Raw genomic sequence first — 26,617 nt, forward strand, 5'->3', positions numbered from 1 at the left:
GTTTGGAGTAACTTCCTGGAGGTAGTTAATGTGACAAGTAGTTTGTTTGAATTGAGTATAACCAGATCAACACTCTAGATGTTTCCTTGATACCCTAAAAATTACTGTGAAAATCTACACAAGTGCTATATTTGTATTTTGCTTTTACTTCTTTAAGTTAGACAGTGACATATTTTATAGTCATTTCACAGAGAATATTCTGTTTCTGCCATCATATATGAACTGAGGAACAAAATTTCCTTTTAATGCTTTCTTTCCATTTATAGGAAATAGACATTATAATGATTAGCATCATATAGCACTTTCCCTTTTTGTAAAAATGTGTAATGATACATTCTGGTTTTGATGAAAAAGTCATATTTGTTGTAGAATATGTTTTTATAGGATGTTGGAAATGAATATTTAGGAAAATAGGAATATTGTAAAGTTTCAGGCCAAAAAAAAAATGATACTGTTGCAATGTTTTTCAGATTTTAAAAATCTTAAGATTTTTCATCACTTAGTCTGATCAGTAGGTCTGAATATTGCACATTTGATATACCTAGTTTTTAAGCTATTTATTACATTAGTACTGTAACTTTGAAGACTGTTCTGTTGATTATATCAGTAATCCTGTAGGTAGATGCTTTGGAACTCCTGAATAAGGATGCCTGAATGCCAGTAAACAAATAGGACCAAAAAAGGAAGTTGTCGTATACATGGCTAATTAGTGTGTGTTTTAGAAGTCAAAATATGTACATATTTTGAGCACATGTAAATCAAATTTATTACATTATTAAGGGTATTTTACTTATCATATTTGGGCTAATCATGATGGATCATTTTTAAACATGTAATTTCACAACTTGTACAGCTGCAAGTACTTTGTAAAGAACTTTATACAATCAAGTAAGTGTTAAGGCAAAGAGTATCTTAGTTTTACAGTTTTATGATTTATTGTTATTAATGAATACTTTTAAAATACTAATAAGCAATAACCAGGTATATTAGTTCACATTTTTATAATGGTGAGCATTTAAAGTTTTATGTCTTATTCTTCTAACTAAAACTGTCAATAAAAGGTAGACTGTTAAGTGATCATCCCCAAAGCTGATGTTCATTCTTTGTAAGACACTAGCTGGATGTGGAATTAGATGGCTCAGCTCTAATTCTCATGCTAATGATGACTAGCACTGGGACTTTGGTTAAGTCATTCTGAGCCTTGGTTTTTTAGGTGTGAATTAGATGAGTGCTTTACCTATTTTCCAGGAGTGTTATGAGCTCTCAAAGTATTTTGCAAATTTTGAAACAGAGTTTGGATTGCTTCCCACATCTCCTGGAATGGTTTCTCTCTGTGCCAAAGTAGTTTTTTCAAAATGCAAGATCACATTGTGCCATTGGTTACAACCCTGCAAGGGCTTCGCGTTGCCGAATCTGGGTAATATCCTCATGTTATACCCGCTACATGTCCTTACTCTTGCTCATTATGCTTCTTGGTTTTTCTCAGTTGTACTCAGTCATTTTCCTCTGTTGGGTTTTGTCCTAACTGTTCCAGTGACTGAAACATTTTTCTTCTCCAGTCTTCTCTTAGCCTGGTTGGCTTAGCCTCATCCTTTATATCTCAGATCAAAGAGGTCTTCCATAGCTACCATATAAAACTGGCATAATTACTATCTTGGTTCTTGTCACTGTTCATCTGTCCCCCCCCCCAATTTTAGATTACGAAAATTGTTTCATTGCCTTATGTATGTGTTTACTTGTTTATCAGTCTTTCTCCCTTGTTAATGTGAGAGTAAAGGTAGTGTCTGTTTTGTTCTTGCTTGTGCTTAGCACAGTACTTGACACATAATGGGTGTTTATTTAATAAATGAATCTTAAGGTATTGTTTTACCTCTTTTAAAGAAGTACATGAGCTTTTTTTTTGTGACCTGTGATTTTTGCACTACACAGGTAATCTGAGTCATTTTTAGGTTGATTAATGTGTAGAATTGTAACAACTTTTGGGAGGAAAAAGAATCAGCTGCATGTGTCTAAGTGTAAAACTTGCCATCTTTTATTTTTAAAGTTACATAGATAATGGTAACTAGTTATACAAGATGGCTGAACAGAAAAAAGTGTCACATTCGTGAAACCTGTAGGAGTGTAACCTTTTTTTTTTTTTTATCATTTGTAATTTCCTTTTGAATGCTCTCTGAATTTAGAAACAAGGAGTTGTTACTTTATAGTGAATGGAAGTACTTTGAATCCAACAGGGGAAGGTTGAAGGTTTTTTAATATATGTCACTCACAAGGATTTCCTGTTTGTGCCTATATTTTTGCTCAGGTGGACTGGAATATGTAAGGTAAGATGGGTGAAAAGTGTCGCTGTGGCTCGGTTGAGTGTCTGACTCTTGGTTTCGGCTCAGGTCATGATCTTACGGTTGTGAGATTGGGCCGCATGTTGGGCTCTGCGCTCAGACCGAAATTGGCTTCAGATTCTCTCTCCCTTTCCCTCCCATTCACTCTCTCTCCCTCAAATAAATAAATAAATGAATGAAATCTTAAAAAAAAAAAATGGAGCTATGCAGATGTTACCTATATTCATATGAGCTCCTTAGCACCCAATACAAGACCCTCATGTCTCAGCCCTACTAATTTCACCAGCTCTTGGAAGCCAGATTCTTCCAGATGCTTTTACACATTTTCCTTTGTTGAAGAATGTACATCCTCTCTACCCCCAAGGTTTTCTGTTTTTTTCCCCTCATCTTTCAGTAGTTAACTGAAGTGTCATCTTCTCTGTGAGATCTTTCTTGTCCCTCTAAGCAGTTCTAAAAATTGCCATTCTCTATTCTCCTGTTGTACCTGTCTTAATAGAACACTGTTGTTCTCTTGGTCTCAGAATTCCATTGTTACAGCTTTCTGCATGTGTTTCTCTTAGCCTTCCTTGCATTTAACACTTAGGTGGTGCTAAGTAGTTCATGAATAAATGAATGGATAGACAAACCACAATAACGCTAGCTAATACTAATTGAGTATGTGCCAGTCATATGCTATGTGCCTTATCAAGTACCAGCCATCGTTGTATGTACTTTATACGTATTTACTTATTTTATCTTTCGTAATAACATTATGAGGCAGGTACTGTTGTTGCCCCCTTTTATAGATGAGAAAACTAAGATAAAGAGAGATTGATTTATTCAAAATTCCACAAGTGGTAATAGAACAGCAAACCAAACTCAGGCAGTCTAGCTCTGGAGACTGCATTCTTTACTTACCATGTCTTATTTCCTCTTCACATAAATTGGTGAATTATTGAAGAACCATAGTTTTTTTCTATATTTGCCTTATTACAAACAATTGAGAAATACAGAAAAGTTATTTCTTGTATGAGTTTAATTCTCATATGTCGTCACTCTATATCAATAAAATAGTAACAAAGATCATCTTTTGGGGTATGAATAAATTTTTTGTTAACTCTTTATGGTGATATTTGATATGATGTGACTTTTATTAGAATTCTAGTTTGTTAAACATCATTTACTTATTGTTACTCATAAAACCTGTCTCTGTATTCTTTATATAGGCCACTTTATCCTGGAAGTTATCCAGTGAATAAATTTTGAACCATCACATCAATTTATAGAGTTAGTGTTCCATTGGAATTAGCACGGCCAAATGAAGAATGAAAGTGACAACTTTAGATTCAAAATTCTGATTTGTTGCTTCTAAGTCAAAGCTATGAACCTCAATAAAATCAAAACAAAATAAGAATACGTGTTACTAAAGTATTTATGGATGAAGTGATATATAATGTGTTTGATTTTCTTAAAATAATCTGAGAGTGGGGATATGAATAAAACAAGATTGGTCATGAGTTGATAATTTTTGAAGAATCTTTTATCTTCCAACAAAATGTAGTGACAAAGAATACATTTTTGTTTTCATACAATTTTCCATGTATTACTTGAGCCATTTAATGGCAGAAGAAAGGATGTTTCTCCAATATTTCATGTTTTGTTTTTATTTTTCCCTAGTAAGTAAAAAAAAAAATGCCAAAGAGTCTTCTCAATATATGATTGTTTAATTTAATTTTGTGACTATTTGAATAGGGCATAACCACAATCAAAGAGACAGTTACAATGCTTAGATTTTTGTTATCTCGCTAATTTTAACTTTAAGTTAGCATTACTTAATAACTCAAGACCCAAAGTATACTCAGGAAGAGGTTAATTGTTAACAAGAATGATGTAGATCTGTATTTCATGTTAGTTAGGTAATCTGTATTAGTTAAGGTACTGCTAGATGCTATCAACAGACGATTCCTAAAGTTTCACCATCTTAGTACAATAGAAATTTATTTCTTGCTTATGTAAAGACCCAAACCAGGTAATGCTTATCATTAGTGGCTCATCCCCCTTTCAGATAAAAATTCCTTCGATTTTCTGGAGCTGCCATTTTCAACAGATGGCTTCAAGGTTACCGTGCAGAAGGAGAATAAGGACTACCATACCTGGAAGGTTCATTTAGTAATTTATTCATTTAAAAAAAAAGTTTATTTATTTGCAAGAGAGCGAGCACAGAGGGAGAGTGAGAGTGAGAAGCCGACTCCCTGTTGAGCAGAGAGCCCCATGTGGGGCTTGATCCCAGGACCCTGAGAGCATGACCTGAGCCGAAGGCTGACGCTTAACCGACTAAGCCACCCAGGCGCTCACACCTGGAAGGCTTATATGGGTCAAGCCAAGTAGTGATGCATGTCACTTCTTTCTTCATTACACTGATCAGAAGTTAGTGTTATGGCCACACCAAACTGCAAGCCAAACTGAGAAATGCAGTGTAGGTTGATGAACAGCTCTCTCCTCTGGCCATCTTACCCTTATATAACTATTTTACTCTTTTTGTGTTAAGAACAGTGCAGGATCCTAGATTTTACCTTACTTGGAAGCTAGCAAGTTAGCCTGCTACCACTGTGGACACTGGCAAAAGGCATGAGATCCTGGGTCAGAGATAAAGGACTTTGTTACTCATACCATAGCAAGCAAGCAAGGTCAGCTCCCTGTTTGCACTGGTTCTCCTTGCTCTTAAGTTCCAGTAGGGCAGTGTGAGGGGCCTACACAGATGATATGCATGCAGTGGTTTTTATCACAGCTGAGGAACCCTGAGCTTAGGAAACCTAAATCCTTTATAACGGGTTACAGGTACACCTCTGAACTTTGCTCTGGGCTTTGCTTTATTATACCAGACAGTGGACAGACTTACACTTTATCCTGAGGAAGGCACTATCTCTATGTAGGCTGCTTGCTGTGAAAACATCTTTGAAAGAATTGTCTAAAACAAAAGCTGTCATTTAACAATTTTACTCTTCCCAATTTTAATTTTTAAAAATTGGTGTAATGGGCACCTGGGTGGCTCTGTTGGTCGAGCATCCGACTCTTAATTTTGGCTCAGGTCATGATCTCAGGGTTATGGGAAAGAGCCTGGCGTTGGGGCTGCACTGCGGAGTCTTCTTGAGATTCTCTTTCTCTCCCTCTGCCTCTGCCCCTCCCCCTGCTCATAAAATAAATGAAATCTTTCAAAAAATTATGTAACAAATTCTAGTGTATTTTTGTCATTTATTTATTCATGTATATGTAAACATATGTTTACAAAATAGAAGTTTTATTAAATGTGCAATTTTGTACTCTGCTTTAAAATTTTTTTTAAAAGATTTTACTTATTTACTTATTTGACAGAGATTGAGACAGCTGGAGAGAGAGGGAACACAAGCAGGGGGAGTGGGAGAGGAAGAAGTAGGCTCCCAGCAGAGCAGGGAGCCCGATGCGGGGCTCGATCCTAGGACTCTGGGATCACTCCCTGAGCCGAAGGCAGACGCTTAACGACTGAGCCACCCAGGCGTCCCTCTGCTTTTAAATTTAACATCCTATACTATTGCTTATTTCACTTAAGAGTCTTTTTTCTTCACTTTTATTGGGATATAATTAATGTGTAACATGGTGTAAACGGAAAGTATACAGCATGTTTACTTGATACACGTACATACTGCATAAATGATTACCACCATAGCATTAGCTGACACCTCCATCACCTCACATAATTACCATTTCATTTTTGTGGTGATAACATTTAAGATTAGCAGCTTAATGCTGTATATTAAAATCCCAGAACTTACTCATCTTTGAACTGGAAGTTTGTACCCTTTGACCAACATCTTCCCATTTCCAGCCCTCAGCTGCTGGTAACCACCACTTTGCTGTTTCTGAGTTCAGCTTTTTTAGATTCCACATACAAGTTCTATCATATAGCATTTGTCTTTCTCTGTCATACTCCACTTAGCATAATGCCCACAGGTTTCATCCATGTTTTTGCAAATGGTAAGATTCTCTTCTTTCTTTCTCATGGCTGAATAATATTCCATTGTGTGTGTGTGTGTGTGTGTGTGTGTGTGTGTGTGTGTGTGGTATATATACACCACATTTTTTTTTAGTGGGGGGAGGGGCAGAGGAGAAGAGAGCGAGAGAGAGTCTTAAGCAGGCTCCCCACCCAGCCTGGAGCCCAATGCAGGGCTTGATCTCACAGCTGTGCGATCATGACTTGAGCTGAAGTCAAGAGTTGGATGCTTAACCAACCGAGCCATCCAGGTGCCCCTATATCACATATTTATTCATTCATTTGTTAACAGACACTTAGGTTGTTTCCATATCTTGGCTATTATGAATGATGATGCAGTGAACATGGGAGTGCAGATATCTTTTTGAGATCCTGTTTTCATTCCCGTTGGTTATATACCCAACAGCGGGATTTTTTTGAGGAACCTCCATACTTTTTTGCATACTCCATACTACTTTACATTACCAACAGTGCACAAGGGTTCCCTTTTCTACGTTCTCGCCAACACTTGTTGTCTCTTGTCTCTTTGATGATAGCCATTCTGGCAGATGTGGTGTATCTCATTGTGGTTTTAATTTTTATTTCCCAGATGACTAGTGATGTTGAGTATCTTTTTGTGTACCTGTTAGCCATTTATATGTCTTCTTTGAGAAAATATCTATTCAGTTTCTCTGCCTGTTTTATAATTGGATTGTTTTATGAATTCTTCATATATTTTGGATATTAATTCCTTACCAGATATATGACTTGCAAATATTTTCTCCCATTCTCTGGGTTGCCTTTTCATTTTGTTTGATGGTTTCCTTTGCTGTGAAGAAGTTTAATTTGATGTAGTCCCATTTGTTTATATTTTATTTTGTTACCTTTGCTTTTGGTGTCAAAACCAAAAAAATCATTACCAAGATTTCAGTTAATAGTCTTTAAGTCTATGATTTTTAATGGCCAGAGAGTGTATTGCTTTATGTGGTTGTGTCATAATTTAACTGTGTCATTTTTGGTAGATTTATTCTTCTTCTTTTTTTTTTTTTTTAAAGANTGTGAAGAAGTTTAATTTGATGTAGTCCCATTTGTTTATATTTTATTTTGTTACCTTTGCTTTTGGTGTCAAAACCAAAAAAATCATTACCAAGATTTCAGTTAATAGTCTTTAAGTCTATGATTTTTAATGGCCAGAGAGTGTATTGCTTTATGTGGTTGTGTCATAATTTAACTGTGTCATTTTTGGTAGATTTATTCTTCTTCTGACACTTCTTATATTACAAATAACTCTGTGGTGAAGATCTTAATTTATAATTGTTATTTTTCTACACCCCTGATGCTTTCTTCAAGATAAACTCTTCCAAGTTGTGTTACGTGGTCATAGAGTATAAATGTTTTAAGGTTCAGCACAGATTTCCAAGTTGCTTTTCAAAAAGCTAGTCGTACCATCTTTCATCAACCCTGGGTGTTCTCATGTTTTTTTATTTTTATTTTATTTTGTTTGTTTCTTTTTTTCTTTCAGTTTTGCTACTTGAAAGGTAAACCTCAGTTCTTTATTTTTTTTTTCACTTGCTTTTCTTTGCATACTGATTGAACGATGCTTTCACAGGTTTATGTGAAACATTTTTAAAAAGGCTTTTAAGGTAGGCTAACATTCTGTCAAATATAATTATTAGTTACCTTTCTGAGAAAATACCACTTCTCACTGGATTGTTAATATTCCATGAAACCCTGACATATGCTTTTGTTGGTATCTCTTTCTTGATGTAAATCTAAATTATAAAATATGAAATATTGTAAATTGTATTTTAAAAATACATTAAAAATTGTACAGGTTGTTTTTTCTAACATCTTTCTAAGTTTTATCAAAATTAAGGTGGTTAACCAAAATTAGGCTTCCCATACAACTTCTGTTTCATGTATCATGTGATTTTATCAGCATGACAGTTCAACTTATTATCTTGACATCTTTTTTTTTCCTTTTCCATTTTAATATACAGGTCAGGATGAATGAGCCAAGTAATTTTTTTTTTTTTTGCATAGTTGGTTTTGTCAATAAAAAAATTTGGATTTTCTTGTCTGTCTAATGTAGACTTAGAATTTTTTCATCTTTGTGCTTTTTATCCCCATTTATGTTAGCTACACGAGAAAGCGTAGGGCGTTGATATCATTGGTTTATCTCCTGCAGTCTTATCCTATACAGCCCTGACCTCCCATTTTCAGATGCTAGTTTCGATCCTTTCTTAATTTCTGAGACCCTTCCACATCAGTAAAATTCCTGTATTTTTAATATCTTCCTTGAACAAAAGTTTTAAAACTTCTGCCATATAATGTGTGTACTCGCTTGTCTCTTTTCTTGGAATAGTCTATCTCCTATGAGGATGATGCTGTCTTCTCCTGAAGCTCTTTGTTTTTCTTTTCTTAGATTTTATTTTATTATTATTATTTTTTAAGTAAACTCTACCCCCAACGTGGGGCTTTTGAAATCACGACTCTTCTGGTCTACCAGCTAAGCCAGCCAAGCACCCCTCCTGAAGCTCTTTCAAATGTTGATTTTCCCTTATTGTATCTACCTTATTAGTCAGGACTGGAGGCGGGATAGGTGACCTTGCTCCATGTTGCTCTTTTCAGACCATTCTCCTTGTTTTCCCTAAAAACCCTTGGATTTGAATATCAAGCCAAATGATTATACGTCCCTCCAGCTAGCTACTTGTATTTTTTAGCGTTATCAGCCAACCCCTGCCTGAACTCCCAGAGATTTCTCCTGGGTCACAGTCACTCCATTACTGTTGCTGCCACCATTCCTGGTAATTCCAGCGTCCACACAGAGTATCCTTGCTTTCTCATGTTCCTTGAGTTCTTTACCTCTAGTCGTCTTATCCCCGACCTACACTAACATACTTATTCTGAAGACCTAGTCGTGTCAGTTTCTGGGCCCTCTCTGTAATATTGATACTAATTTCATGTATCCCAGTCTATCCATTATCTCCTGTCTTTCCAGCTCAGCTGCATTAGTAACTCAACTCCAGTAATTTTTAGTCTCACACAAAACCTTAACAATAGTTACCAATTATATCTTAACAATTTTCAATTTCCTGAACCCTTCCTTACTCAACTTATATTTCATGCTCCATCAGGCTAATCACTTCCTTACGTCTACTATCTTCAACTTACCTGCCCTTCTTTTTAGTAATTGTGCTTGGTACAGTTTCTCTGCTTAATTACTTAAGTAATTTCTCTGCTCGAATGCAAACCTTCATCTGCTCAGCACCTCCTCCCGTGTAGCTGAGTGTGGTTAGAACAAAACCTGTAACATACTGTGTCTCATTTTAAATCCAGGTTAACTGTCTTAAGTGATTTCTCTGAATCCCTCACATCCCACGTCAAAACCGTTAGCATTTTGTACTTACTTTTTATTCCAAAAATCTATTGAGAATCTGCCCTACTTTTTACCATCTCTACTGTTACCAAGTAGAGTGTTGTCCAAACTATCATCTTCTCTTTCTTTAGGTTTTTTGTTTGTTTTTTTACCAAAAATGGAGGGAATTTTATAGCCTCACATAACTGAAAAACCCAGTAACTGTTTTGTCTTCAGCTGTGGTGTGATCCAGGGACTCAAAAAATATGTATGTATCACTGCAACCCAGTCTCTCTTGGCTCTGCTTTCTTCCCTGATTTTTTTTTTCTTAGATTTTTACAGTAGCTTCCTCAGTGGCTTCTCTGCTTTACATTTGACTCTGTAGTTTATTCTCAGCAAAGCAGCCCAAAGGAACCTTTTAAAATGCCAGATTACATCTTTTTTTTCTTTTTTTCTTACAACCCCCAGTAACTTCCCATCTCTCTTACAGTGGCCAATGCACCCTCTGTGATCTGGTTCCTGGCTTTTTAAACCTCATTTCCCGCTCTTTCCCTCTCTTGCTAACTCATTTCAGCCACCCTGGTCTGCTTTTCTCTTATTGCTAAGCATAATCTTCCTTTAGGGTCTTTGCACTTAACAATCATCTCTGACTATGTATTTTACCTATTGGTCTCTTGCCTTTATTAAAATGTAAGCTCCTTGTATCTGCAGTGCCTGGCCAACTAGGCACTCAAATATTTGTTAACTGAACAAGTGAATGATCTATAAAGTGGTTTCCTTTGAAACTTGTAAGCGCCTGTTTAAGCATGTTTGTAGTACGCCTGAGGTAAAAGAAATTGCATGTATATACAATGTTAATGCCTTTGTCCTTCAGTTGCTTAGGTACTGAAATGATATACATGAAAATGTTATCAGTAGTTGTCTGTAGTTAATGGCATTTTACATTTGACATTTCATTTTCATGGTTGTTTTTCTGAATACTTGGGTAATGAATATGTATTACCATTATTAGGAAATTTTTATTCCATTTTCAAAAAATATGAGAACTAGAAAGATGATGAGGTTCACTGAAGGACATAAAGGAAATTAAATCAAAGCACTGAATGTTATCACATGTATGATAGAGTGTTATCACATGTATGTATTATCACTGGATAATAATTTTAAAATTGCAGAAAGGAAAGATTTTACCAGTGTCTCACTATAACTTTATCTTCAAAGGAAAACTTCGTGGTGCAGTTCTGGGAGGGCCTATTCTATATCTGCTGCCTCCTTTGTCAGAATCTCAGTTATTTAAAATAACTTTTCTGATTGCTGATGGTCTTTTATGTTCCTAAAATATGGGTGGTGGCTTTTTAAGGACCTGTATTCTTTTTCATCCTTGGGTTCTTACTGCCTCCCACAGTGCTTGGTAGAGATAAGGTGTTCAAGAAGTGTTTGATGGATAAATGTTGTTGTTTTCAATTGACCAGTGATAGTACTAGTTTCTCATGATTATCTTTTTTTTTTTTAAAGATTTATTTATTTATTTTAGAGAGTGTGTGAGCTGGGGGAGGGGCAGAGAGAGAGGGAGAGAATCTCAAGCAGACTCCTTGCTGGGCACAGAGCCGGATGTGGGGCTTGATCTCATAACCCTGAGATCATGACCTGAGCTGAAACCAGAAGTCAGACGCTCAGCTTACTGAGCCACCCAGGTGCCCAATCATGGTTATCTTCATTAGGAAAAACCTTTTGCTTGGGTAGTAAATTCCCCAGGGCTATAGATAAGTGTATGCGGTAGTTAGGTTGCTGATGGATAGGAGGGAAGGAGGAAAAACAAGGAAGAAAAAAAACAGAACAATGGTAGACTATTGCATTCGAAAAGATGGATGCATACACACATTAAATGACAAACTTCATGTTTGTTTTTATTTTTAATTGGACAGTGATTTCATTGGGTAATTTTCTTAGTGACATGATTTGTTCTTACTCATGTTGAATTAGGAAAGCATTTTAGCCTCAATATTATGATAAACTAGATGTATGAATGTCAGTGCTAATAGCTTAGTATTTTATTTCAGTCTTCTACAAATTGATGCCTGTGGTATCTGGACGTTTTTTGGCTTGTTCTTGTAAATAAGGTCTCAGTGATGTTTAAGGAACAGCAACTTGTGGCCAGAAAAGAAAAAAGCTCCATATTATCCAAGCTAAGCAATATAAATGAGACTCAGAAATCCCCACTAGATCAAAAATCTCGTAGAGAAAGATCTCTTGAGCCTACAAACTAAAGACTTTCAATATAATTTTAAATAAAGCCTTTTATGTAGCATGAGAACATTTTTTAGTTGATAATCAATTGCCACTATTATGTAGGCTTACTAGATTTGCAAATTTACAAGTTTTTACAAGTCAGTTGGGTCCCTTCCTCAGGAAATCAGTTTAAGTTTTTTTTTCCTATATTGACTCAAAGAGCCTAGTTGTCCTTAAATCCTGTGAATATATTTGCCTTATAATTTGACGGCATTGAGTCAACACCCTTATAGGGTCTTTAGTGTTGTAAAAAGAGAAACTGTCCAATAAAGGATCACATTTGAAAAAATAGACTGTGCTGGTTAAAACCACTCTTGGCCATGAGTACCGTTGCTTTGCTCTAAAGCACCGACACCTATTCAAGGAAATACTCCCTGACCCGGTGCTTTCAGAATGTAGACTTTAGCTTTGGAAAGCAACTGAGATGTATCTTTGTGAAATTAAACCATGGTTTCAAATAAAGTAAACATGCAACAAAATATTGCTACCTTTTGGCACAAAATTAATTCTGTGTTTGTGTTAACATTGAAGTTTATAGAGATTGCAGAACTATTGTAATTATTAAAGTAATTAAATTGTTCCAAACTAAATGTGCTTGGGTAAGTGCATCTTACTTTTAGTTATAGTCGACCCTTGAACCACATTGGGGTTGGGGTGCCGATCCCCTGCATCGTCAAATCCATGTATAACTTTTGGCTCCCCAAAACGTAACCACAAACAGCGTACTGTTGCCTGGAGGACTTACTGATAGCATAAACAGTTAATTAACACATGTTCTGTTTGCTATGTGTGTTATATACTATATTCTTACAATAAAGTAAGGTAGAGAAAAGAACGCTCTTAAGAAAATCACAAGGAAGAGAAAATACTTTCACAGTACTGAACTGTAAAAATCCACATCTGGGTTCAAACACACTTTGTCCAAGGGTCATCTATAATCATTATGTTTAAACATGTTATGCTAAGTAGATCTGTTTTGGGTCTCATCAGCATTCCTGAAGCTGTAGGTAATAAGAATGATAGTTTTCATTTTTCAAGCACTTTTCATGTGCTGGTCATTGTGCACCATCCATGGATTCATTCTCAAATAACTCTACATAAGGCAGGTGTATTTGTTAGTCTCAGTTTTTAGACTTATAGACTCAAGCATTAAAAGGATAAAGAAATTGCTCAAGGTGACACAGCTAGTGTCTAAGCTGGGATATGATATTGGAAAGTAAGTCAAATTTAAACATGTTAACAGTGTTTTGATTGACTCTAATATCGAGTTTTGTTCACTGTTTTTGTTCACTTTTCTAGTTGATTTGGAGCACATGCGAACAGTAAAACCTGAAAAACACTTACGGTTTTGCCGGGAAAATGGTTTTAGTAGCCACTTTGTCTCAGCAAAGACAGGAGACTCGGTAAGTAAAACAATGAATACTGCATATTATGAGTGATCTTTTGTTTAATAATGATATTCACAGGAAGTACACTTCCCAGGCTTAACTTTTGGAACAAATTAATTCCTATTGAAAACATAAAATAGATAAAATGTTAATTCTGTTTACATTTATAATTCATTTAACATAAGTTTATGGTTATTTTAGGGAATTTAAAAGTATGAGAGTTAAAAAGAACAACAAAAAAAAGAAAGAACATAAAAAATCACCCACTATGTCAGCATCCAGAGATGACCATTCACAACCTCATATGATTCCTTATAGTTTTCTGATGCTCACAAATGCTCGTGCTGTTGCTGTTGCTGCTGGTGAATTGCATTCACTGAATGCTTGCTTTGTGCCTTGCATTGTGCTTCTCCCATTATCTCTGCGCTACAGATGAGTCTCAGAGAGATTATGTAATGGGGGTCCAGGTTACACAGCTAATGAGTGGTGGGGATAGGATTTGTAAACCTAAGTAGTGACACTCCAGGGTTATTAACTGCGCTAAATAGGGGTGCCTGGGTGGCTCAGTCATTAAGCGTCTGCCTTCAGCTCAGGACATGATCCCAGCGTTCTGGGATCGAGCCCCGCATTGGGCTCCCTGCTCAGCAGGAAGCCTGCTTCTCCCTCTGCCTCTCCCCCTGCTTGTGTTCCCTCTCTCACTGCCTCTCTCTCTGTCAAATGAATAAATAAAATCCTTAAAAAAAATTAAGATCATAAATACAGAAATAATTTGGTGTTTTAGTTTTTTATTTAATATATTTATGTACAGAAAATTTGGCCATGTCATTTAATATTATTAAATAGATTTAATCATCAGATTTAATTAGATTTAATAATCCGTACTACCGCCAACATTGTATTAGTGCCATATCACTGTGGTGTTTTTTTAACGTCCAGGATTTATTTATTTACTTTTCAATCTTTGTCAGTTTGGTAGGCCAAAAAAAAAAAAAAAAGCTACTTTGCTGCTTGAATTTTTTTGATTGCTATCGAGGTTGAACTTTTAAAAATTTCATTAAGTTTATTTTATTTTATTTTATTTTATTTTATTTTATTTTATTTTATTATATTATGTTAATCACCATACAGTACATCCCCAGATACCGATGTAAAGTTTGATGCTTCATTAGTTGCGTATAACACCCAGTGCACCATGCAATACGTGCCCTCCTTACTACCCATCACCAGTCTATCCCATTCCCCCCCCCAAAGTCTTCAGTTTGTTTCTCATAGTCCATAGTCTCTCATGTTTCATTCCCCCTTCTGATTACCCCCCTTTTCTTTATCCCTTTCTTCCCCTACCGATCATCCTAGTTCTTATGTTCCATAGATGAGAGAAATCATATGATAATTGTCTTTCTCTGCTTGACTTATTTCACTTAGCATTATCTCCTCCAGTGCCGTCCATGTTGCAGCAAATGTTGAGAATTCGTTCTTTCTGATAGCTGAGTAATATTCCATTGTATATATGGACCACAGCTTCTTAATCCAGTCATCTGTTGAAGGGCATCTCGGCTCCTTCCATGATTTGGCTATTGTGGACAATGCAGCTATGAACATTGGGGTGCATATGGCCCTTCTCTTTACTACGTCTGTATCTTTGGGGTAAACACCCAGTAGTGCAATGGCTGGGTCATAGGGTAGTTCAATTTTTAACTTTTTAAGGGACCTCCACACTGTTTTCCAGAGTGGCTGTACCAACTTGCATTCCCACCAACAATGTAGGAGGGATCCCCTTTCTCCACATCCTCTCCAACAATTGTTGTTTCTTGCCTTGTCTATCTTTGCCATTCTAACTGGCGTAAGGTGGTATCTCAGTGTGGTTTTGATTTGAATTTCCCTGATGGCTAATGATTTTGAACATTTTTTCATGTGTCTGTTAGCCATTTGTATGTCTTCATTGGAAAAGTGTCTGTTCATATCTTCTGCCCATTTTATGATTTGTTTATTTGTTTCTCGTGTATTGAGTTTGAGAAGTTCTTTGTAGATCTTGGATACCAGTCCTTTATCTGTGGTGTCCTTTGCAAATATATTCTCCCATTCCGTGGGCTGTCTCTTAGTTTTTTTGACTGTTTCCTTGGCTGTGCAGAAGCTCTTTATCCTGATAAAGTCCCATAAGTTCATTTTATCTTTTATTTCTCTTGCCTTTGGAGATGTGTCGTGAAAAAGGTTGCTCTGGCCGATGTCATAGAAGTTGTTGCCTATGTTCTCCTCTAGAATTTTGATGGATTCCTGTCTCACATTGAGGTCTTTCATCCATTTGGAGTTTATTTTTGTGTATGGTGTGAGAGAGTGGTCAAGTTTCATTCTTTTGCATGTAGCTGTCCAATTTTCCCAGCACCATTTATTGAAGAGACTGTCTTTTTTCCACCGGATGTTTTTTCCTGCTTTATCAAAGATTAGTTGCCCAAAGAGCCGAGGGTCCATTTCTGGGTTCTCTATTCTGTTCCATTGGTCGATGTGTCTGTTTTTGTGCCAGTACCATGCTGTCTTTGTGATCACAGCTTTGTAGTACAGCTCGAAATCCGGCATTGTGATGCCCCCAGCTTTGTTTTTCCTTTTCAACAGTTCCTTGGAGATTCGGGGCCTTTTCTGGTTCCATACAAATTTAAGGACTATTTGTTCCAGTTCTTTGAAAAATGTCCTCGGTATTTTGATCGGGATAGCATTGAAAGTGTAGATTGCTCTGGGTAGTATGGACATTTTAACTATGTTAATTCTTCCAATCCATGAGCATGGAATATTTTTCCATCTTTTTATGTCTTCCTCAATATCTTTCAAAAGTGATCTATAGTTTCTAGCATATAGGTCCTTTACGTCTCTGGTTAAGTTAATTCCAAGGTAACGCATGGTTTTTGGTGTTATTGTAAATGGGATGGATTCCCTAATTTCTCTTTCTTCAGTCTCGTTATTCGTGTATAGAAATGCAACTGATTTCTGGGCATTGATTTTGTATCCTGCCACCTTACTGAATTGTTCTATAACTTCTAATAGTTTGGGAGTGGATTCCTTTGGGTTTTCCATATAGAGTATCATGTCATCTGCAAAGAGAGACAGTTTGACTTCTTCTTTGCCGATTTGGATACCTTTGATCCCTTTTTGTCTTCTGATTGCTGTTGCAAGGACTTCTAGTACTATGTTGAATAATAGTGGCGAGAGTGGGCATCCTTGTCGTGTTCCTGATCTTAAGGGAAAGGCTTCCAGCTTTTCCCCATTGAGAATAATGCTTGCAGTAGGCTTTTCATAGATGGCTTTTATGAGATTGAGAAATGTACCCTCTATTCCTACACTCTGAAGGGTTTTAATCAGGAAAGGATGCTGTATTTTGTCAAATGCTTTTTCTGCATCAATTGAGAGGATCATATGGTTCTTGAGTCTTTTCTTGTTGATATGATGTATCACATTGATTGATTTGCGAGTGTTGAACCATGCTTGCATCCCAGGTATGAATCCCACTTGGTCATGATGGATAATCCTTTTAATGTACTGTTGGATTCTATTAGCAAGGATCTTGTTGAGGATTTTGGCATCCATATTCATTAGAGAAATCGGTCTGTAATTCTCCTTTTTGAGGGGGTCTTTGCCTGGTTTGGGGATCAAGGTAATATTAGCCTCATAGAATGAGTTTGGTAGCTTTCCTTCTGTTTCTATTTTTTGAAATAGCTTTAGGAGAATAGGTATTATTTCTTCTTTGAATGTTTGGTAGAATTCCCCAGGAAAACCGTCTGGGCCTGGAGTTTTATTATTTGGAAGGTTGTTTATCACTGACTCAATTTCTTCATAGTTAATTGGCCTATTTAAGAAATCTATTTCTTCCTGTTTCAGTCTTGGTAGTTTATAGGTTTCCAGGAAGGCCTCCATCTCTTCCAGATTGTTTAGTTTTTTGGCATATAGCTGTTGATAAAAGTTTCTAATAATCCTTGCAATTTCAATGGTGCTGGTCGTGACCTCTCCCTTTTCAGTCATAATTTTAATAATCTCAGTCCTTTCTCTTTGTTTTTGGACAAGTTTTGCCAGTGGTCTATCAATTTTATGGATTCTCTCAAAGAACCAGCTTCTAGTCCTGTTGATCTGCTCTACTGTGGTTCTGGTCTCTAATTCATTGATTTCTGCTCTAATCTTGGTCAACTCCTTCCTTGTCAGTGGGTTAGGCCTGTCCCTCTGTTGCTGTTCCAGTTTCTTGAGGTGAGAATATAGAAACTGCATTTTAGATTTTTCTATTCTTTTGAGTGAGGCTTGGATGGCTATGTATTTCCCCCTTAGGACTGCCTTTGCAGTATCCCATAGGTTTTGGACCGTTGTGTATTCATTCTCGTTGGTCTCCATAAATTGTTTAATTTGTTTTTTGATTTCCTGGTTTATCGAGTCATTCTTGAGCAGGATGGTTCTTAGCCTCCAAGTGTTTGAGTTTCTTCCAGGTTTTTCCTTGTGGTTGAGTTCCAATTTCAGAGCGTTGTGGTCTGAGAATATGCAGGGGATAATTTCAATCTTTTGGTATTGGCTGAGACCTGTTTTGTGTCCCAGAGCATGATCTATTCTTGAGAATGTTCCATGGGCATTTGAATAGAATGAGTATTCTTTGGTTCTGGGGTGTAGTGTTCTATATATATCTATGAGGTCCAACTCGTCGAGTATGGCATTCAAAGCCTTTGATTCTTTGCTTAGTTTTTGCCAGGGTGTTCTGTCTATTTCTGATAGTGGGGTGTTGAGGTCCCCTACTATTACTGTGTTCTTATCTATATGTCTCTTTATTTTGGTTAAGAGTTGGCTTGTGTATCTTGCTGCTCCCCTGTTGGGGGCATATATATTAATAATTGTCATATCCACTTGTTGAATACTTCCTTTAAGAATAATATAGTGCCCTTCTGTATCTCTCTCTATGGCCTCTAGTTTAAAATCCAGTCTATCTGATATGAGAATTGCTACTCCAGCTTTCTTTTGAGGTCCATTTGCGTGGAAGATGGTACTCCATCCCCTTACTCTAAGTCTGAATGCATCTTTGGGTTCAAAATGAGTCTCTTGTAGACAGCAAATGGATGGGTCATGTCTTTTTATCCAATCTGCAACCCTGTGGCGTTTTATGGGAGAGTTTAAGCCATTTAGATTGATAGAGATTATTGACAGATATGATTTTAATGATGCCATTTCTCTTTAAAGTCTTTGTATCGGTTGTGACTTGCTGCTCTGTATCACTCTTGGGGCCTTTTTACCTTTATAGAGCCCCCCTTAATATCTCCTGTAGGGCTGGTTTCGTGGTTACGAAATTGGTTAATGATTGGCGATTTTGGAACGTCTTTATTTCTCCATCAATTCTGAATGACAGCTTTGCTGGATAAAGGATCCTTGGCTGCATGTTTTTCTCTGAAAGAGCTTTAAAAATGCCCCCCCAAGCCTTTCTCTCATTCCAGGTCTCTGTAGACAGGTCTGACGTAATCCTGATACCTTTGCCTTGGTACGTGAGAAATTTCTTTGCCCTGGCCGCTTTCAATACTGTATCCTTGGATCTAATATTTGCGAATTGCACTATGACATGCCGTGGCGTAGGTTTGTCCTGGTTGAGCTTGGATGGGGTCCTCTCTGCCTCTTGGACACGAATGCTTGTTTCCCTTGCTAGATTAGGGAAGTTTTCAGCTACAATTTGTTCAAATATCTCTTCTAGACCTCTGTTTTTCTCCACCCCTTCAGGGATGCCGATGATTCTGACATTGGATCGTTTCATAGAGTCAGTAATCTCCCGTAATCTACATTCGTGGGCGTGGATTTTTTTAAGACCAGCTTCTATTTTCGTTTTTTCTTCTACTAACCCATCCTCCAATTCGCTAACGCGTTCCTCTGCCTCGGTGACCCTGGCCGTCAGAGCCTCTAGTTTTGACTGTATTTGGCCCACTGAGTTTTTAATTTCTGTCAGATTCGCTCTCATTTCTGCCCTTAGGGATTCTATATTCTCAGCAACGCTTTCTCTGATGCTTTTTTCAAGTTTACTCATCATCTTGACCATTGTTGCTCTGAATTCCATTTCTGATAATTGGGATACATCCATATGTATTAATTCTGTGGCCGAGGCCAATTCTGTGGCAGAGGCCACAGACTCATTATCTTTTCTTTGCTGGGGGGGACTTCTCCTTCTCGTCATTCTGATGAAGAGAGATTGCAGGGTTGTCCAGAGCCCAAGTGTTGACTGGGACCCAGGCCGTGCGCCCTTGTTTTATAGAGATCTTAGGGATGTGGGCTTCTTCCTTAAAGAGTTTATTTATTTATTTGAGAGAGAGAGAGACAGTCAGCAAGAAAGGGAACCCAAGCAGAGGAGTGGGAGAGGAAGAAGCAGGTTCCCGGTGGAGAAGCCCGATGAAGGACTCCTTACGGAGCGTTGTGATCACACCCTAATCCGAAGACAGGTGCTTGGTGACTGCGCCACTCAGGCGCTCCGGGTTGTGGGCTTCTTGATTTTTCAGCCTGCCTTCTGGGGGAGGGGCCTGCCTGCAGGTACTCAGAAAACCCTGTTTGGGTAGAGTCTCTGTGTCCCTTGCGAGGGGGGATGGGGATGGGCACCCTGTGAGCCGGTATTTCCGGGCTTTTGTTCTCTGGCGGCTTTCCCTGGCGGTTTGCTATGCCTCTTCTGAGAGAGCAGCAGCGGCTGAAATTCAGCCTCTGTCTCAGAACAGAGGGATCGCGGATCGTTCTCCACTGATGTTCTGGCCACTTTAACTCTGTTTCTGTTGGTGCTGCTCAACCCTGCAGCATCCCGGGCTGTGCGCCCCACACCCGGCGTCCCAGCCCTCACTTCCAGGGCCGGCACGTCTCTGTCCTTTGTGTTTCCAACCCCGCCCGCCGCCAGCCGCCCCGCGCGGGCTCCCGGAGCTCCCCGTCTCAGTCTGGTGTCTCACGGGTGCTGACCGCGAGTCCGCCTGCTCCCCCGTGCAGGTGGCCCTCCAGCCGCCAGCCGCCCCGCGGACGCTCCCGGAGCTCCCGGTCTCAGCCTCGATCCAGTGAGCACACCGGAGCTCCGGAGCTCCGTGAGATGCTTGGTGGTGCACGCTCCCGGCTCACGGACTCAGTCTGCCGTTTCCAGAGTGCGGGTCCGCGGTCCGCCCGCTCCCCGGTGCAGGTGGCCCGCCAGCCGCCCTGCGCGCGCGCTCCTGGAGCTCGCGTTCTAAGTCTGTTGTCTCGCGGGTGCCGTCCGCGAGTCCGCCTGCTCCCCCGTGCAGGTGGCCCGCCAACCGCCAGCCGTCCCGCGTGCGCTCCCGGAGCTCCCTTCTCAGCCTGCTGTCTCAAGCGTGCGGGTCCGCGGTCTGTCCGCTCCCCCTTGCAGGTGGCTACCGCTTCCCGGCGCCCTGACACGGCGGCTCCCTCCCCCTTCTGTTTAGCTTCCGATATCTGTGCGCGGTTTCACGGCTCCCCGCTTCGTACCTCGATACTCAGCGCTGGAGATGTTCATTTGTAGAGATCCAGATGTATCTTCCTGCGTCTCAGGCTGATTCCGGTGGATGTTCCTGCTGGTCTGGTACCTCTCCAGCTCAACTCAGGGGACCGGCTGAAAAAGGGGTCCCCTACTCCTCCGCCATCTTAACCTCCTCCCCCTAAGTTTATTTTCTGATTATTGTCAGAACCCTTTCCCCCAAGATAATGCAAACATGGGCGCATACCCACCCACACATGCTATTTAAAAATATATAAAATCAGTACTTCTTGATAAGTTCATGGATTGGGCTTCACCCTCACTTACCTTTCTGGGGTCTTCTGTCATTAATCAATCAATTAATTTTGAGAGGGAGCGAGCGAGCATGTGAGGGGCAGAGGGAGAGGGAGAGAGTGAATCTTAAGCAGTCTCCCTGCCCAGTGTGGAGCCTGATGCAGGGCTCAGTCTCACGACCGTGAGATCACGACCTGAGCTGAAATCAAGAGTTGGAAGCTTAACTGACTGAGCTACCCTGGCGCCCCTAGAATTATTTTAATTTCCGGTATTTTATCTTGTGTTTAACCACTCCATATTTTTTGTGTACTTATATCGAACCATCCTTAAAAATTCTCATTATTTTCTTTCGAAATGCAACTTTGAAGTGGTTTATTCTTGTGGAATCACTTTGAGACTTTAGTCATCTCCATCTTCAGGTTATTTTCCTCATCACCGGGGAGTTGAGCTCCTGACTGTACTTTCTCTAACAATACCTTTGTTGTAATTCTTAGTGATTTCAGTGTCTTTGTTTGTCCTGCACCCCATCTCAGCCACTCACTCCCAGGCTTTGTCATTACAAATCACTACAGCTCTTCTGTTACCTCCTATCTCAGTGTCAGACATCCTAATCACTGACCACCCTCCGGTCTTTCCAGCTCATAGTCCTGAGTGCCCTCATCCAGTCCATTTGCAGTCCTGGCAGGACCTGCCAGACGCTGATCTTAACGCCTTTTTAATGTCCTTAACCTGCTTTCATGTCCTCATTTTCCTAACTTAAATCTCATGGCCAACCAAAAATCATTGCCATGCATATGCCCTCAGTTCCCTTTCCTCTCTTTGACTTTATCAGACTCATTTGGCTAAACCTTAGCTCTGGTTTAAACCAAGCCCCCACTGTTCTGTGGCAGCCCCCAGGCATTTGAACATGATGCGAGAGAGACAGAGCCATGCTGGAGGTTTCACTTAAAATTCGCAATCACTAGCCTGACATGAGCCCTTAATGCTGCTCAGTAATTCTACCACGTGTCCCTAGGCCATCATCACTCCCTCTCACCTAGATGACTGTTTTCATAGCTTCTCTTCTCTCTTCAGATCTTCAACATTTTCTCATCCATCCTCTCAGCTGATGACCTTGTTTCCTATTCTATAGAAATTTGAAGTCAAGAGAAGATAACTGCATACTCTTACCACCACGTTTGCCCCCACTCGCCTCACTCCCTGCCTCTGTTCCCATATCTTCTGTCTTCTTTGCGGTTACTGTGGGACAGACCTTCTGTGCTCCTGGCTAGGGCCCATTCCTCCACTTTGCATTAGTCCCATTTCTCTTGGCCTAGTAATGAACATTGATTACTCAGCAATTCTCTCTCCTTCCTGCATCATCATTTGTTTTCTGTCTACTGGATTATTCGTTCAGCATACAAAATATCATGACTTATCTTAAAAACAAGAAACTCTTGGTCCCACACTCTTCTCTAGCTGTTGCTTTCTTTCTTTCCCCTAGTTCCAGTGGGATGTGTTTTGAAAGAGGTGTCTACAGTTTTCTCTTTACAGTTTCTCTTGAACAGTTTCAGCTGGACTTTTTCATCCAGTATTTCACCTGAACTACTGTTATTAAAGTCACCAGTGACCTCGTTTTTGCTAAATGTGGTGGTCAGTTATTAGTCCTCATCTTACTTGACTTAGTTGAGGCATATGAAACAGTTAATCCCTCTCTTCTGTGAAATACTTTCCTCACTTACCTTCCAGGATACTACACCTCCTGTTTACTCCTACCTCACTAGCTACTCTCTCTCAGTTCCTTTTGCTGATTCCCTCTCACTCCAACTTCTGAATATTGGAGTGCCTTAGGGCTCAGTCCTTGGATATCTTTTTCTAAACTTTTCCCCTTAGTTACCTCATTTAGGCCCAGGGCTTTGACCAGACCTCTTCCCTGAACTCCAGACTCCTATAGTCCAGCTGCCTGCCCAGCACCTCCACTCAGCTGCCTGATAAGCGGCCCTAATTTTACTCAGGTTCAGAACTGAACTCTTGAAGTCTTTCCTGAAATCTCCCATAGTCTTCCCCAGTTCAATAAATGGAAGATCTTCTACTAATTGCTAAGGCGGAGAATATTTTAGAATCATTCTTGACTCCTCTCTTTCTTTTATACCCCACATCTATTGCCAAGTCCTCTTGGTTCTACTTTCATGATGTATGCAGATACGTCTGGATATACCCTCTCTACTACTACCACTTTGTTTCAAGCCTCCATCATCTCTTACGTTAGTGTCCTTGCTGGCTCCTCTTTTTGTTCCCTTCATCTTCTGTAGTGAGAATACTCAATACAGTAATCAGACTGACCCTATTAAAATAGAAGTCACATCAAGCCACCTTCCCATGGCTTCCATTTAACTCAGTAAAAATCTTTCCATAGCCTACCAGATCTCATGTGATTTGTACTCCCTTAATCTCTTTGCTTATTTTCCTTCACAATCCCCCACTTTCTCTCCGTTCCACCACACTAGCTTTCTTATTTTTCTTGAATGTTGACCATCAGTGAACTATCATATGTAATGATTTTTAGGGTATAAATGGCATAAGCCTTTTGGAGATATGTATCTTTTTTTTTTTTTTTTAGAAATCAAAATTAGTTGCAATAAATATTCAGTAAGTAATCATGAGATAAGTAGGGCTAAAAATATGATAAGACACTTAAGAAGCAGAGACAAGTATATCATTGCCATCAGTGTCTGGATTGAAGTCCTAGGAATCCTAGTGGGCCCAGCATAAGCTAAGTATGTATGAAAGGCTGTTTATAGAAAATACTGTTGATTTCTGTTTAATGATAACAGAGTATACTGCTCCTTTACCCTGAACCAATAAAATAAAGATTACTAAGTTGTTTTGCTCAAGAGATATGGAGAATTTATTGAAATTGATGAAAGCCATAAAGATTATTAAAGGGTTGGAAAGTAAGATCTTCTTTTTTTTTTTTTTTTCTGGGGCTTTATTTTTTTTTTCTTTTTAAGATGCTACATAGTCAAACAGAATTGGGTTGGTCTTTTATGGCATAAAATTCATTTACAGTCAAACTCTCCATCACTACTCGACGATTATCTGAAGAGCCTCTCACCCCTCCCCCGCCCCACCTAGCTGGTTCCCTGTCTGCTACCATTCTGGCGCCCCATTCTGAGCGAGGGTCACATGGGAAAGGTCGGGACCAGACCAGGGGCACACGTGCTGGAAGTAGGCGTGGTGGTAGAGGGGCAATGAAGGAACAGAAGATCGGCTACTTCTCCATTTGAAAGGGTAACAGAGTTCACTGCTGCTACTAAGAACTTCCCTCTCTTTGACGGTGGCTATTTATTTACACAGAGAAACACTTCCTGGCAGCTGTTCTCCAACATTTTAACCAACCACACCTCCATGTGTACGGAGAGCCCAGAACCTCCACAGGGAAAGGAGCCCACGGCCCTCCAGCAGCAATGCCATCGTCACCCACCGGCATTAGGTAGCAAAGGTGATCTTTAGGCCACAGCATTAATTATAAATCTTGTGGCAATAAGGAAACATGAGATGAGATACATTAAATAAGTTAAATATGCATTAAACATTTCTGAATAACAATTCAATCTCACTACATGAACCAACAGTAATTTAGCTTGGTCCCTTTAAGAGAACAAAGCATTGACTTTCACTTCCAAAGTTTTGGGTCAGTCGGTCAGCATCCGCCTCCCACTCCCGACAGGCAGATCTGATGCCACCACAGCACAATGCCATTGGCCTCTGACCCTGTTCATCAGTCCCAAGGAACTAACAGCCAGGGGCAGGGCAGAGAGGAAGGTGGAGCGTCAGCCCGGGGTTGGGGGTTGAGTGAACAGGTGGGGGTTGCTACGTGGAGGTGACGGCCCTCCCCGCCGCACTGGGCTTCCGCTCCCCAAGGGCCAGCACCAACAGGCAGGAAGAGTGTCTTGTTCTAAGAGAGGTAATCAACCCAGCCACATGTACCAAGGCTACAAATGTTTAAAGTGACACAACATGCCATTACAATTTAATCACGGTTTCCCTTGTCATTAATAAAGACCATTCTTTTCCCCCCAATCATTTACTATACATTTTTCACTTTCTAAAAGATTGTTATGTTATAATTGCGTGTGTGTGTATGTGCACGCGTGCACACACGAAGGGAGGGGGTAATTTAAAGGCAAGACCTGTGAGATGTCATCACACGTTAACTTCTTTTTACACATGGTTATGATAAATTCAAACCCCATGGTATGGCGGCCCATCAATCCAGTGTGCCACCCTTTGCCTGCCACCTCTACAAGGCGATCTTCCCTATGATCACGCCAACGATGAAGACGACGACCACCAGCGCGAGGAGCGGGCGCTAAGGCCCTCCTCCTTCACAGCCGTGGCCAACCCAGAAACAGGGCTCTTGCTCTGCGAGGTCTTCCTCATCCGGAGTCCATCTTCTTCCTTGAATTGCTTGTTCTCCTCCCGGAGCCTCTGCACTTCCCCCTGCAGCCTCTTACACTCTTCCATCACCTTCTTAACTTCAGTGTCATCCAAAGAAGAACTCAGAGCTTTAGATACCGTTGGTGTTTCTGTCTTTGATGCAGTTGTGGGTATAATTTTATTTATTTCTACATCATGCTCGGAATTTGAGCTCGTGCTGCGGCTCGAGGCTCAGGACCTGCTCCACCTTCGCCATGTTCCTCAGCGGCGGGGCACCTCTGCCGGGGAGACCCCCTGAGAGGTCACCTGAGGCGGGAGGCGTTACTGCTGCGCCCCCTTTAAATTTGGAAAGGGGGGGCCGGCTGGGACGCGGGCGGGGGTCGCCTACGGGGTGCGCGTGTGTGTGTGGGGGGGGCGGCCTACCCGGTGCAGGCGCAGGGGCGGAGGGCGAGGGCGAGGGCGAGGGCGAGGGCGAGGCCGCGGTCGGAAGGTAAGATCTTTTAAGATAGGCTAAAGCCAGATCAAAAGACCAATATAGAATTGGCAGTGAAAAACCTGGGTACTAAAGTACAGACTAATTTATTTTCCCCAGTACTTTTAGGAGTTTATTATGCTAGTAGTCTTTTTTTTTTTTTTTTTAATGTGGCATCTGTAATTAACTCTTATGTTAAAAATTTTAAAATGTATGGGTATCTGGGTGGCTTAGTCAGTTAAGCGGCTGCCTTTGGCTCAGGTCATGATCCCTGGGTCCTGGGATCCAGCCCTGCATCGTTGGGCTCCCTGCTCAGTGGAGAGCCTTCTTCTCCCTCTCCCTCTGTCCCTCCTCCTGCTTGTGATCTCTCTTTCTCTCAAATAAATAAAATCTTAAAAAAAATAAAATTTTTAAAATGTAAATTTTTAATGTGTTTGTGTTTAGACCAATTTAGTGAATTGCATGGTTTTCAAATTATGATTTAATCATTTAAAAATTATTACACTTAAAATGTTAGTATATTTGACAAAGCTATTTTTGTAATAACCTGGTACATCATATTTTCACAATTCTTGATGTTTATCATTTTTTAGAAAGTTCAATTTATTTGAAGGTTAACTTAAGCATGCCTGTTTTAAATC

At 39.7% G+C, this 26,617-nt stretch overlaps 1 protein-coding gene across 2 annotated transcripts in view; it reads left to right on the forward strand.

The window, feature by feature from the left end:
* The window catches only part of RAB28 (RAB28, member RAS oncogene family), a 107,314-nt gene that overhangs the window by 70,473 nt on the left and 10,224 nt on the right, over positions 1-26,617 (forward strand). For both annotated transcript variants that reach the window (XM_034672116.1, XM_034672115.1), the window contains exon 5: positions 13,268-13,371. In XM_034672116.1, the coding sequence (XP_034528007.1) occupies positions 13,268-13,371 (104 nt within the window). The remainder of the gene's footprint in view (positions 1-13,267; positions 13,372-26,617) is intronic.

This window comes from Ailuropoda melanoleuca, chromosome 11 (assembly GCF_002007445.2).
Source record: "Ailuropoda melanoleuca isolate Jingjing chromosome 11, ASM200744v2, whole genome shotgun sequence".
Classification (NCBI taxonomy): Eukaryota; Metazoa; Chordata; class Mammalia; order Carnivora; family Ursidae; genus Ailuropoda; species Ailuropoda melanoleuca.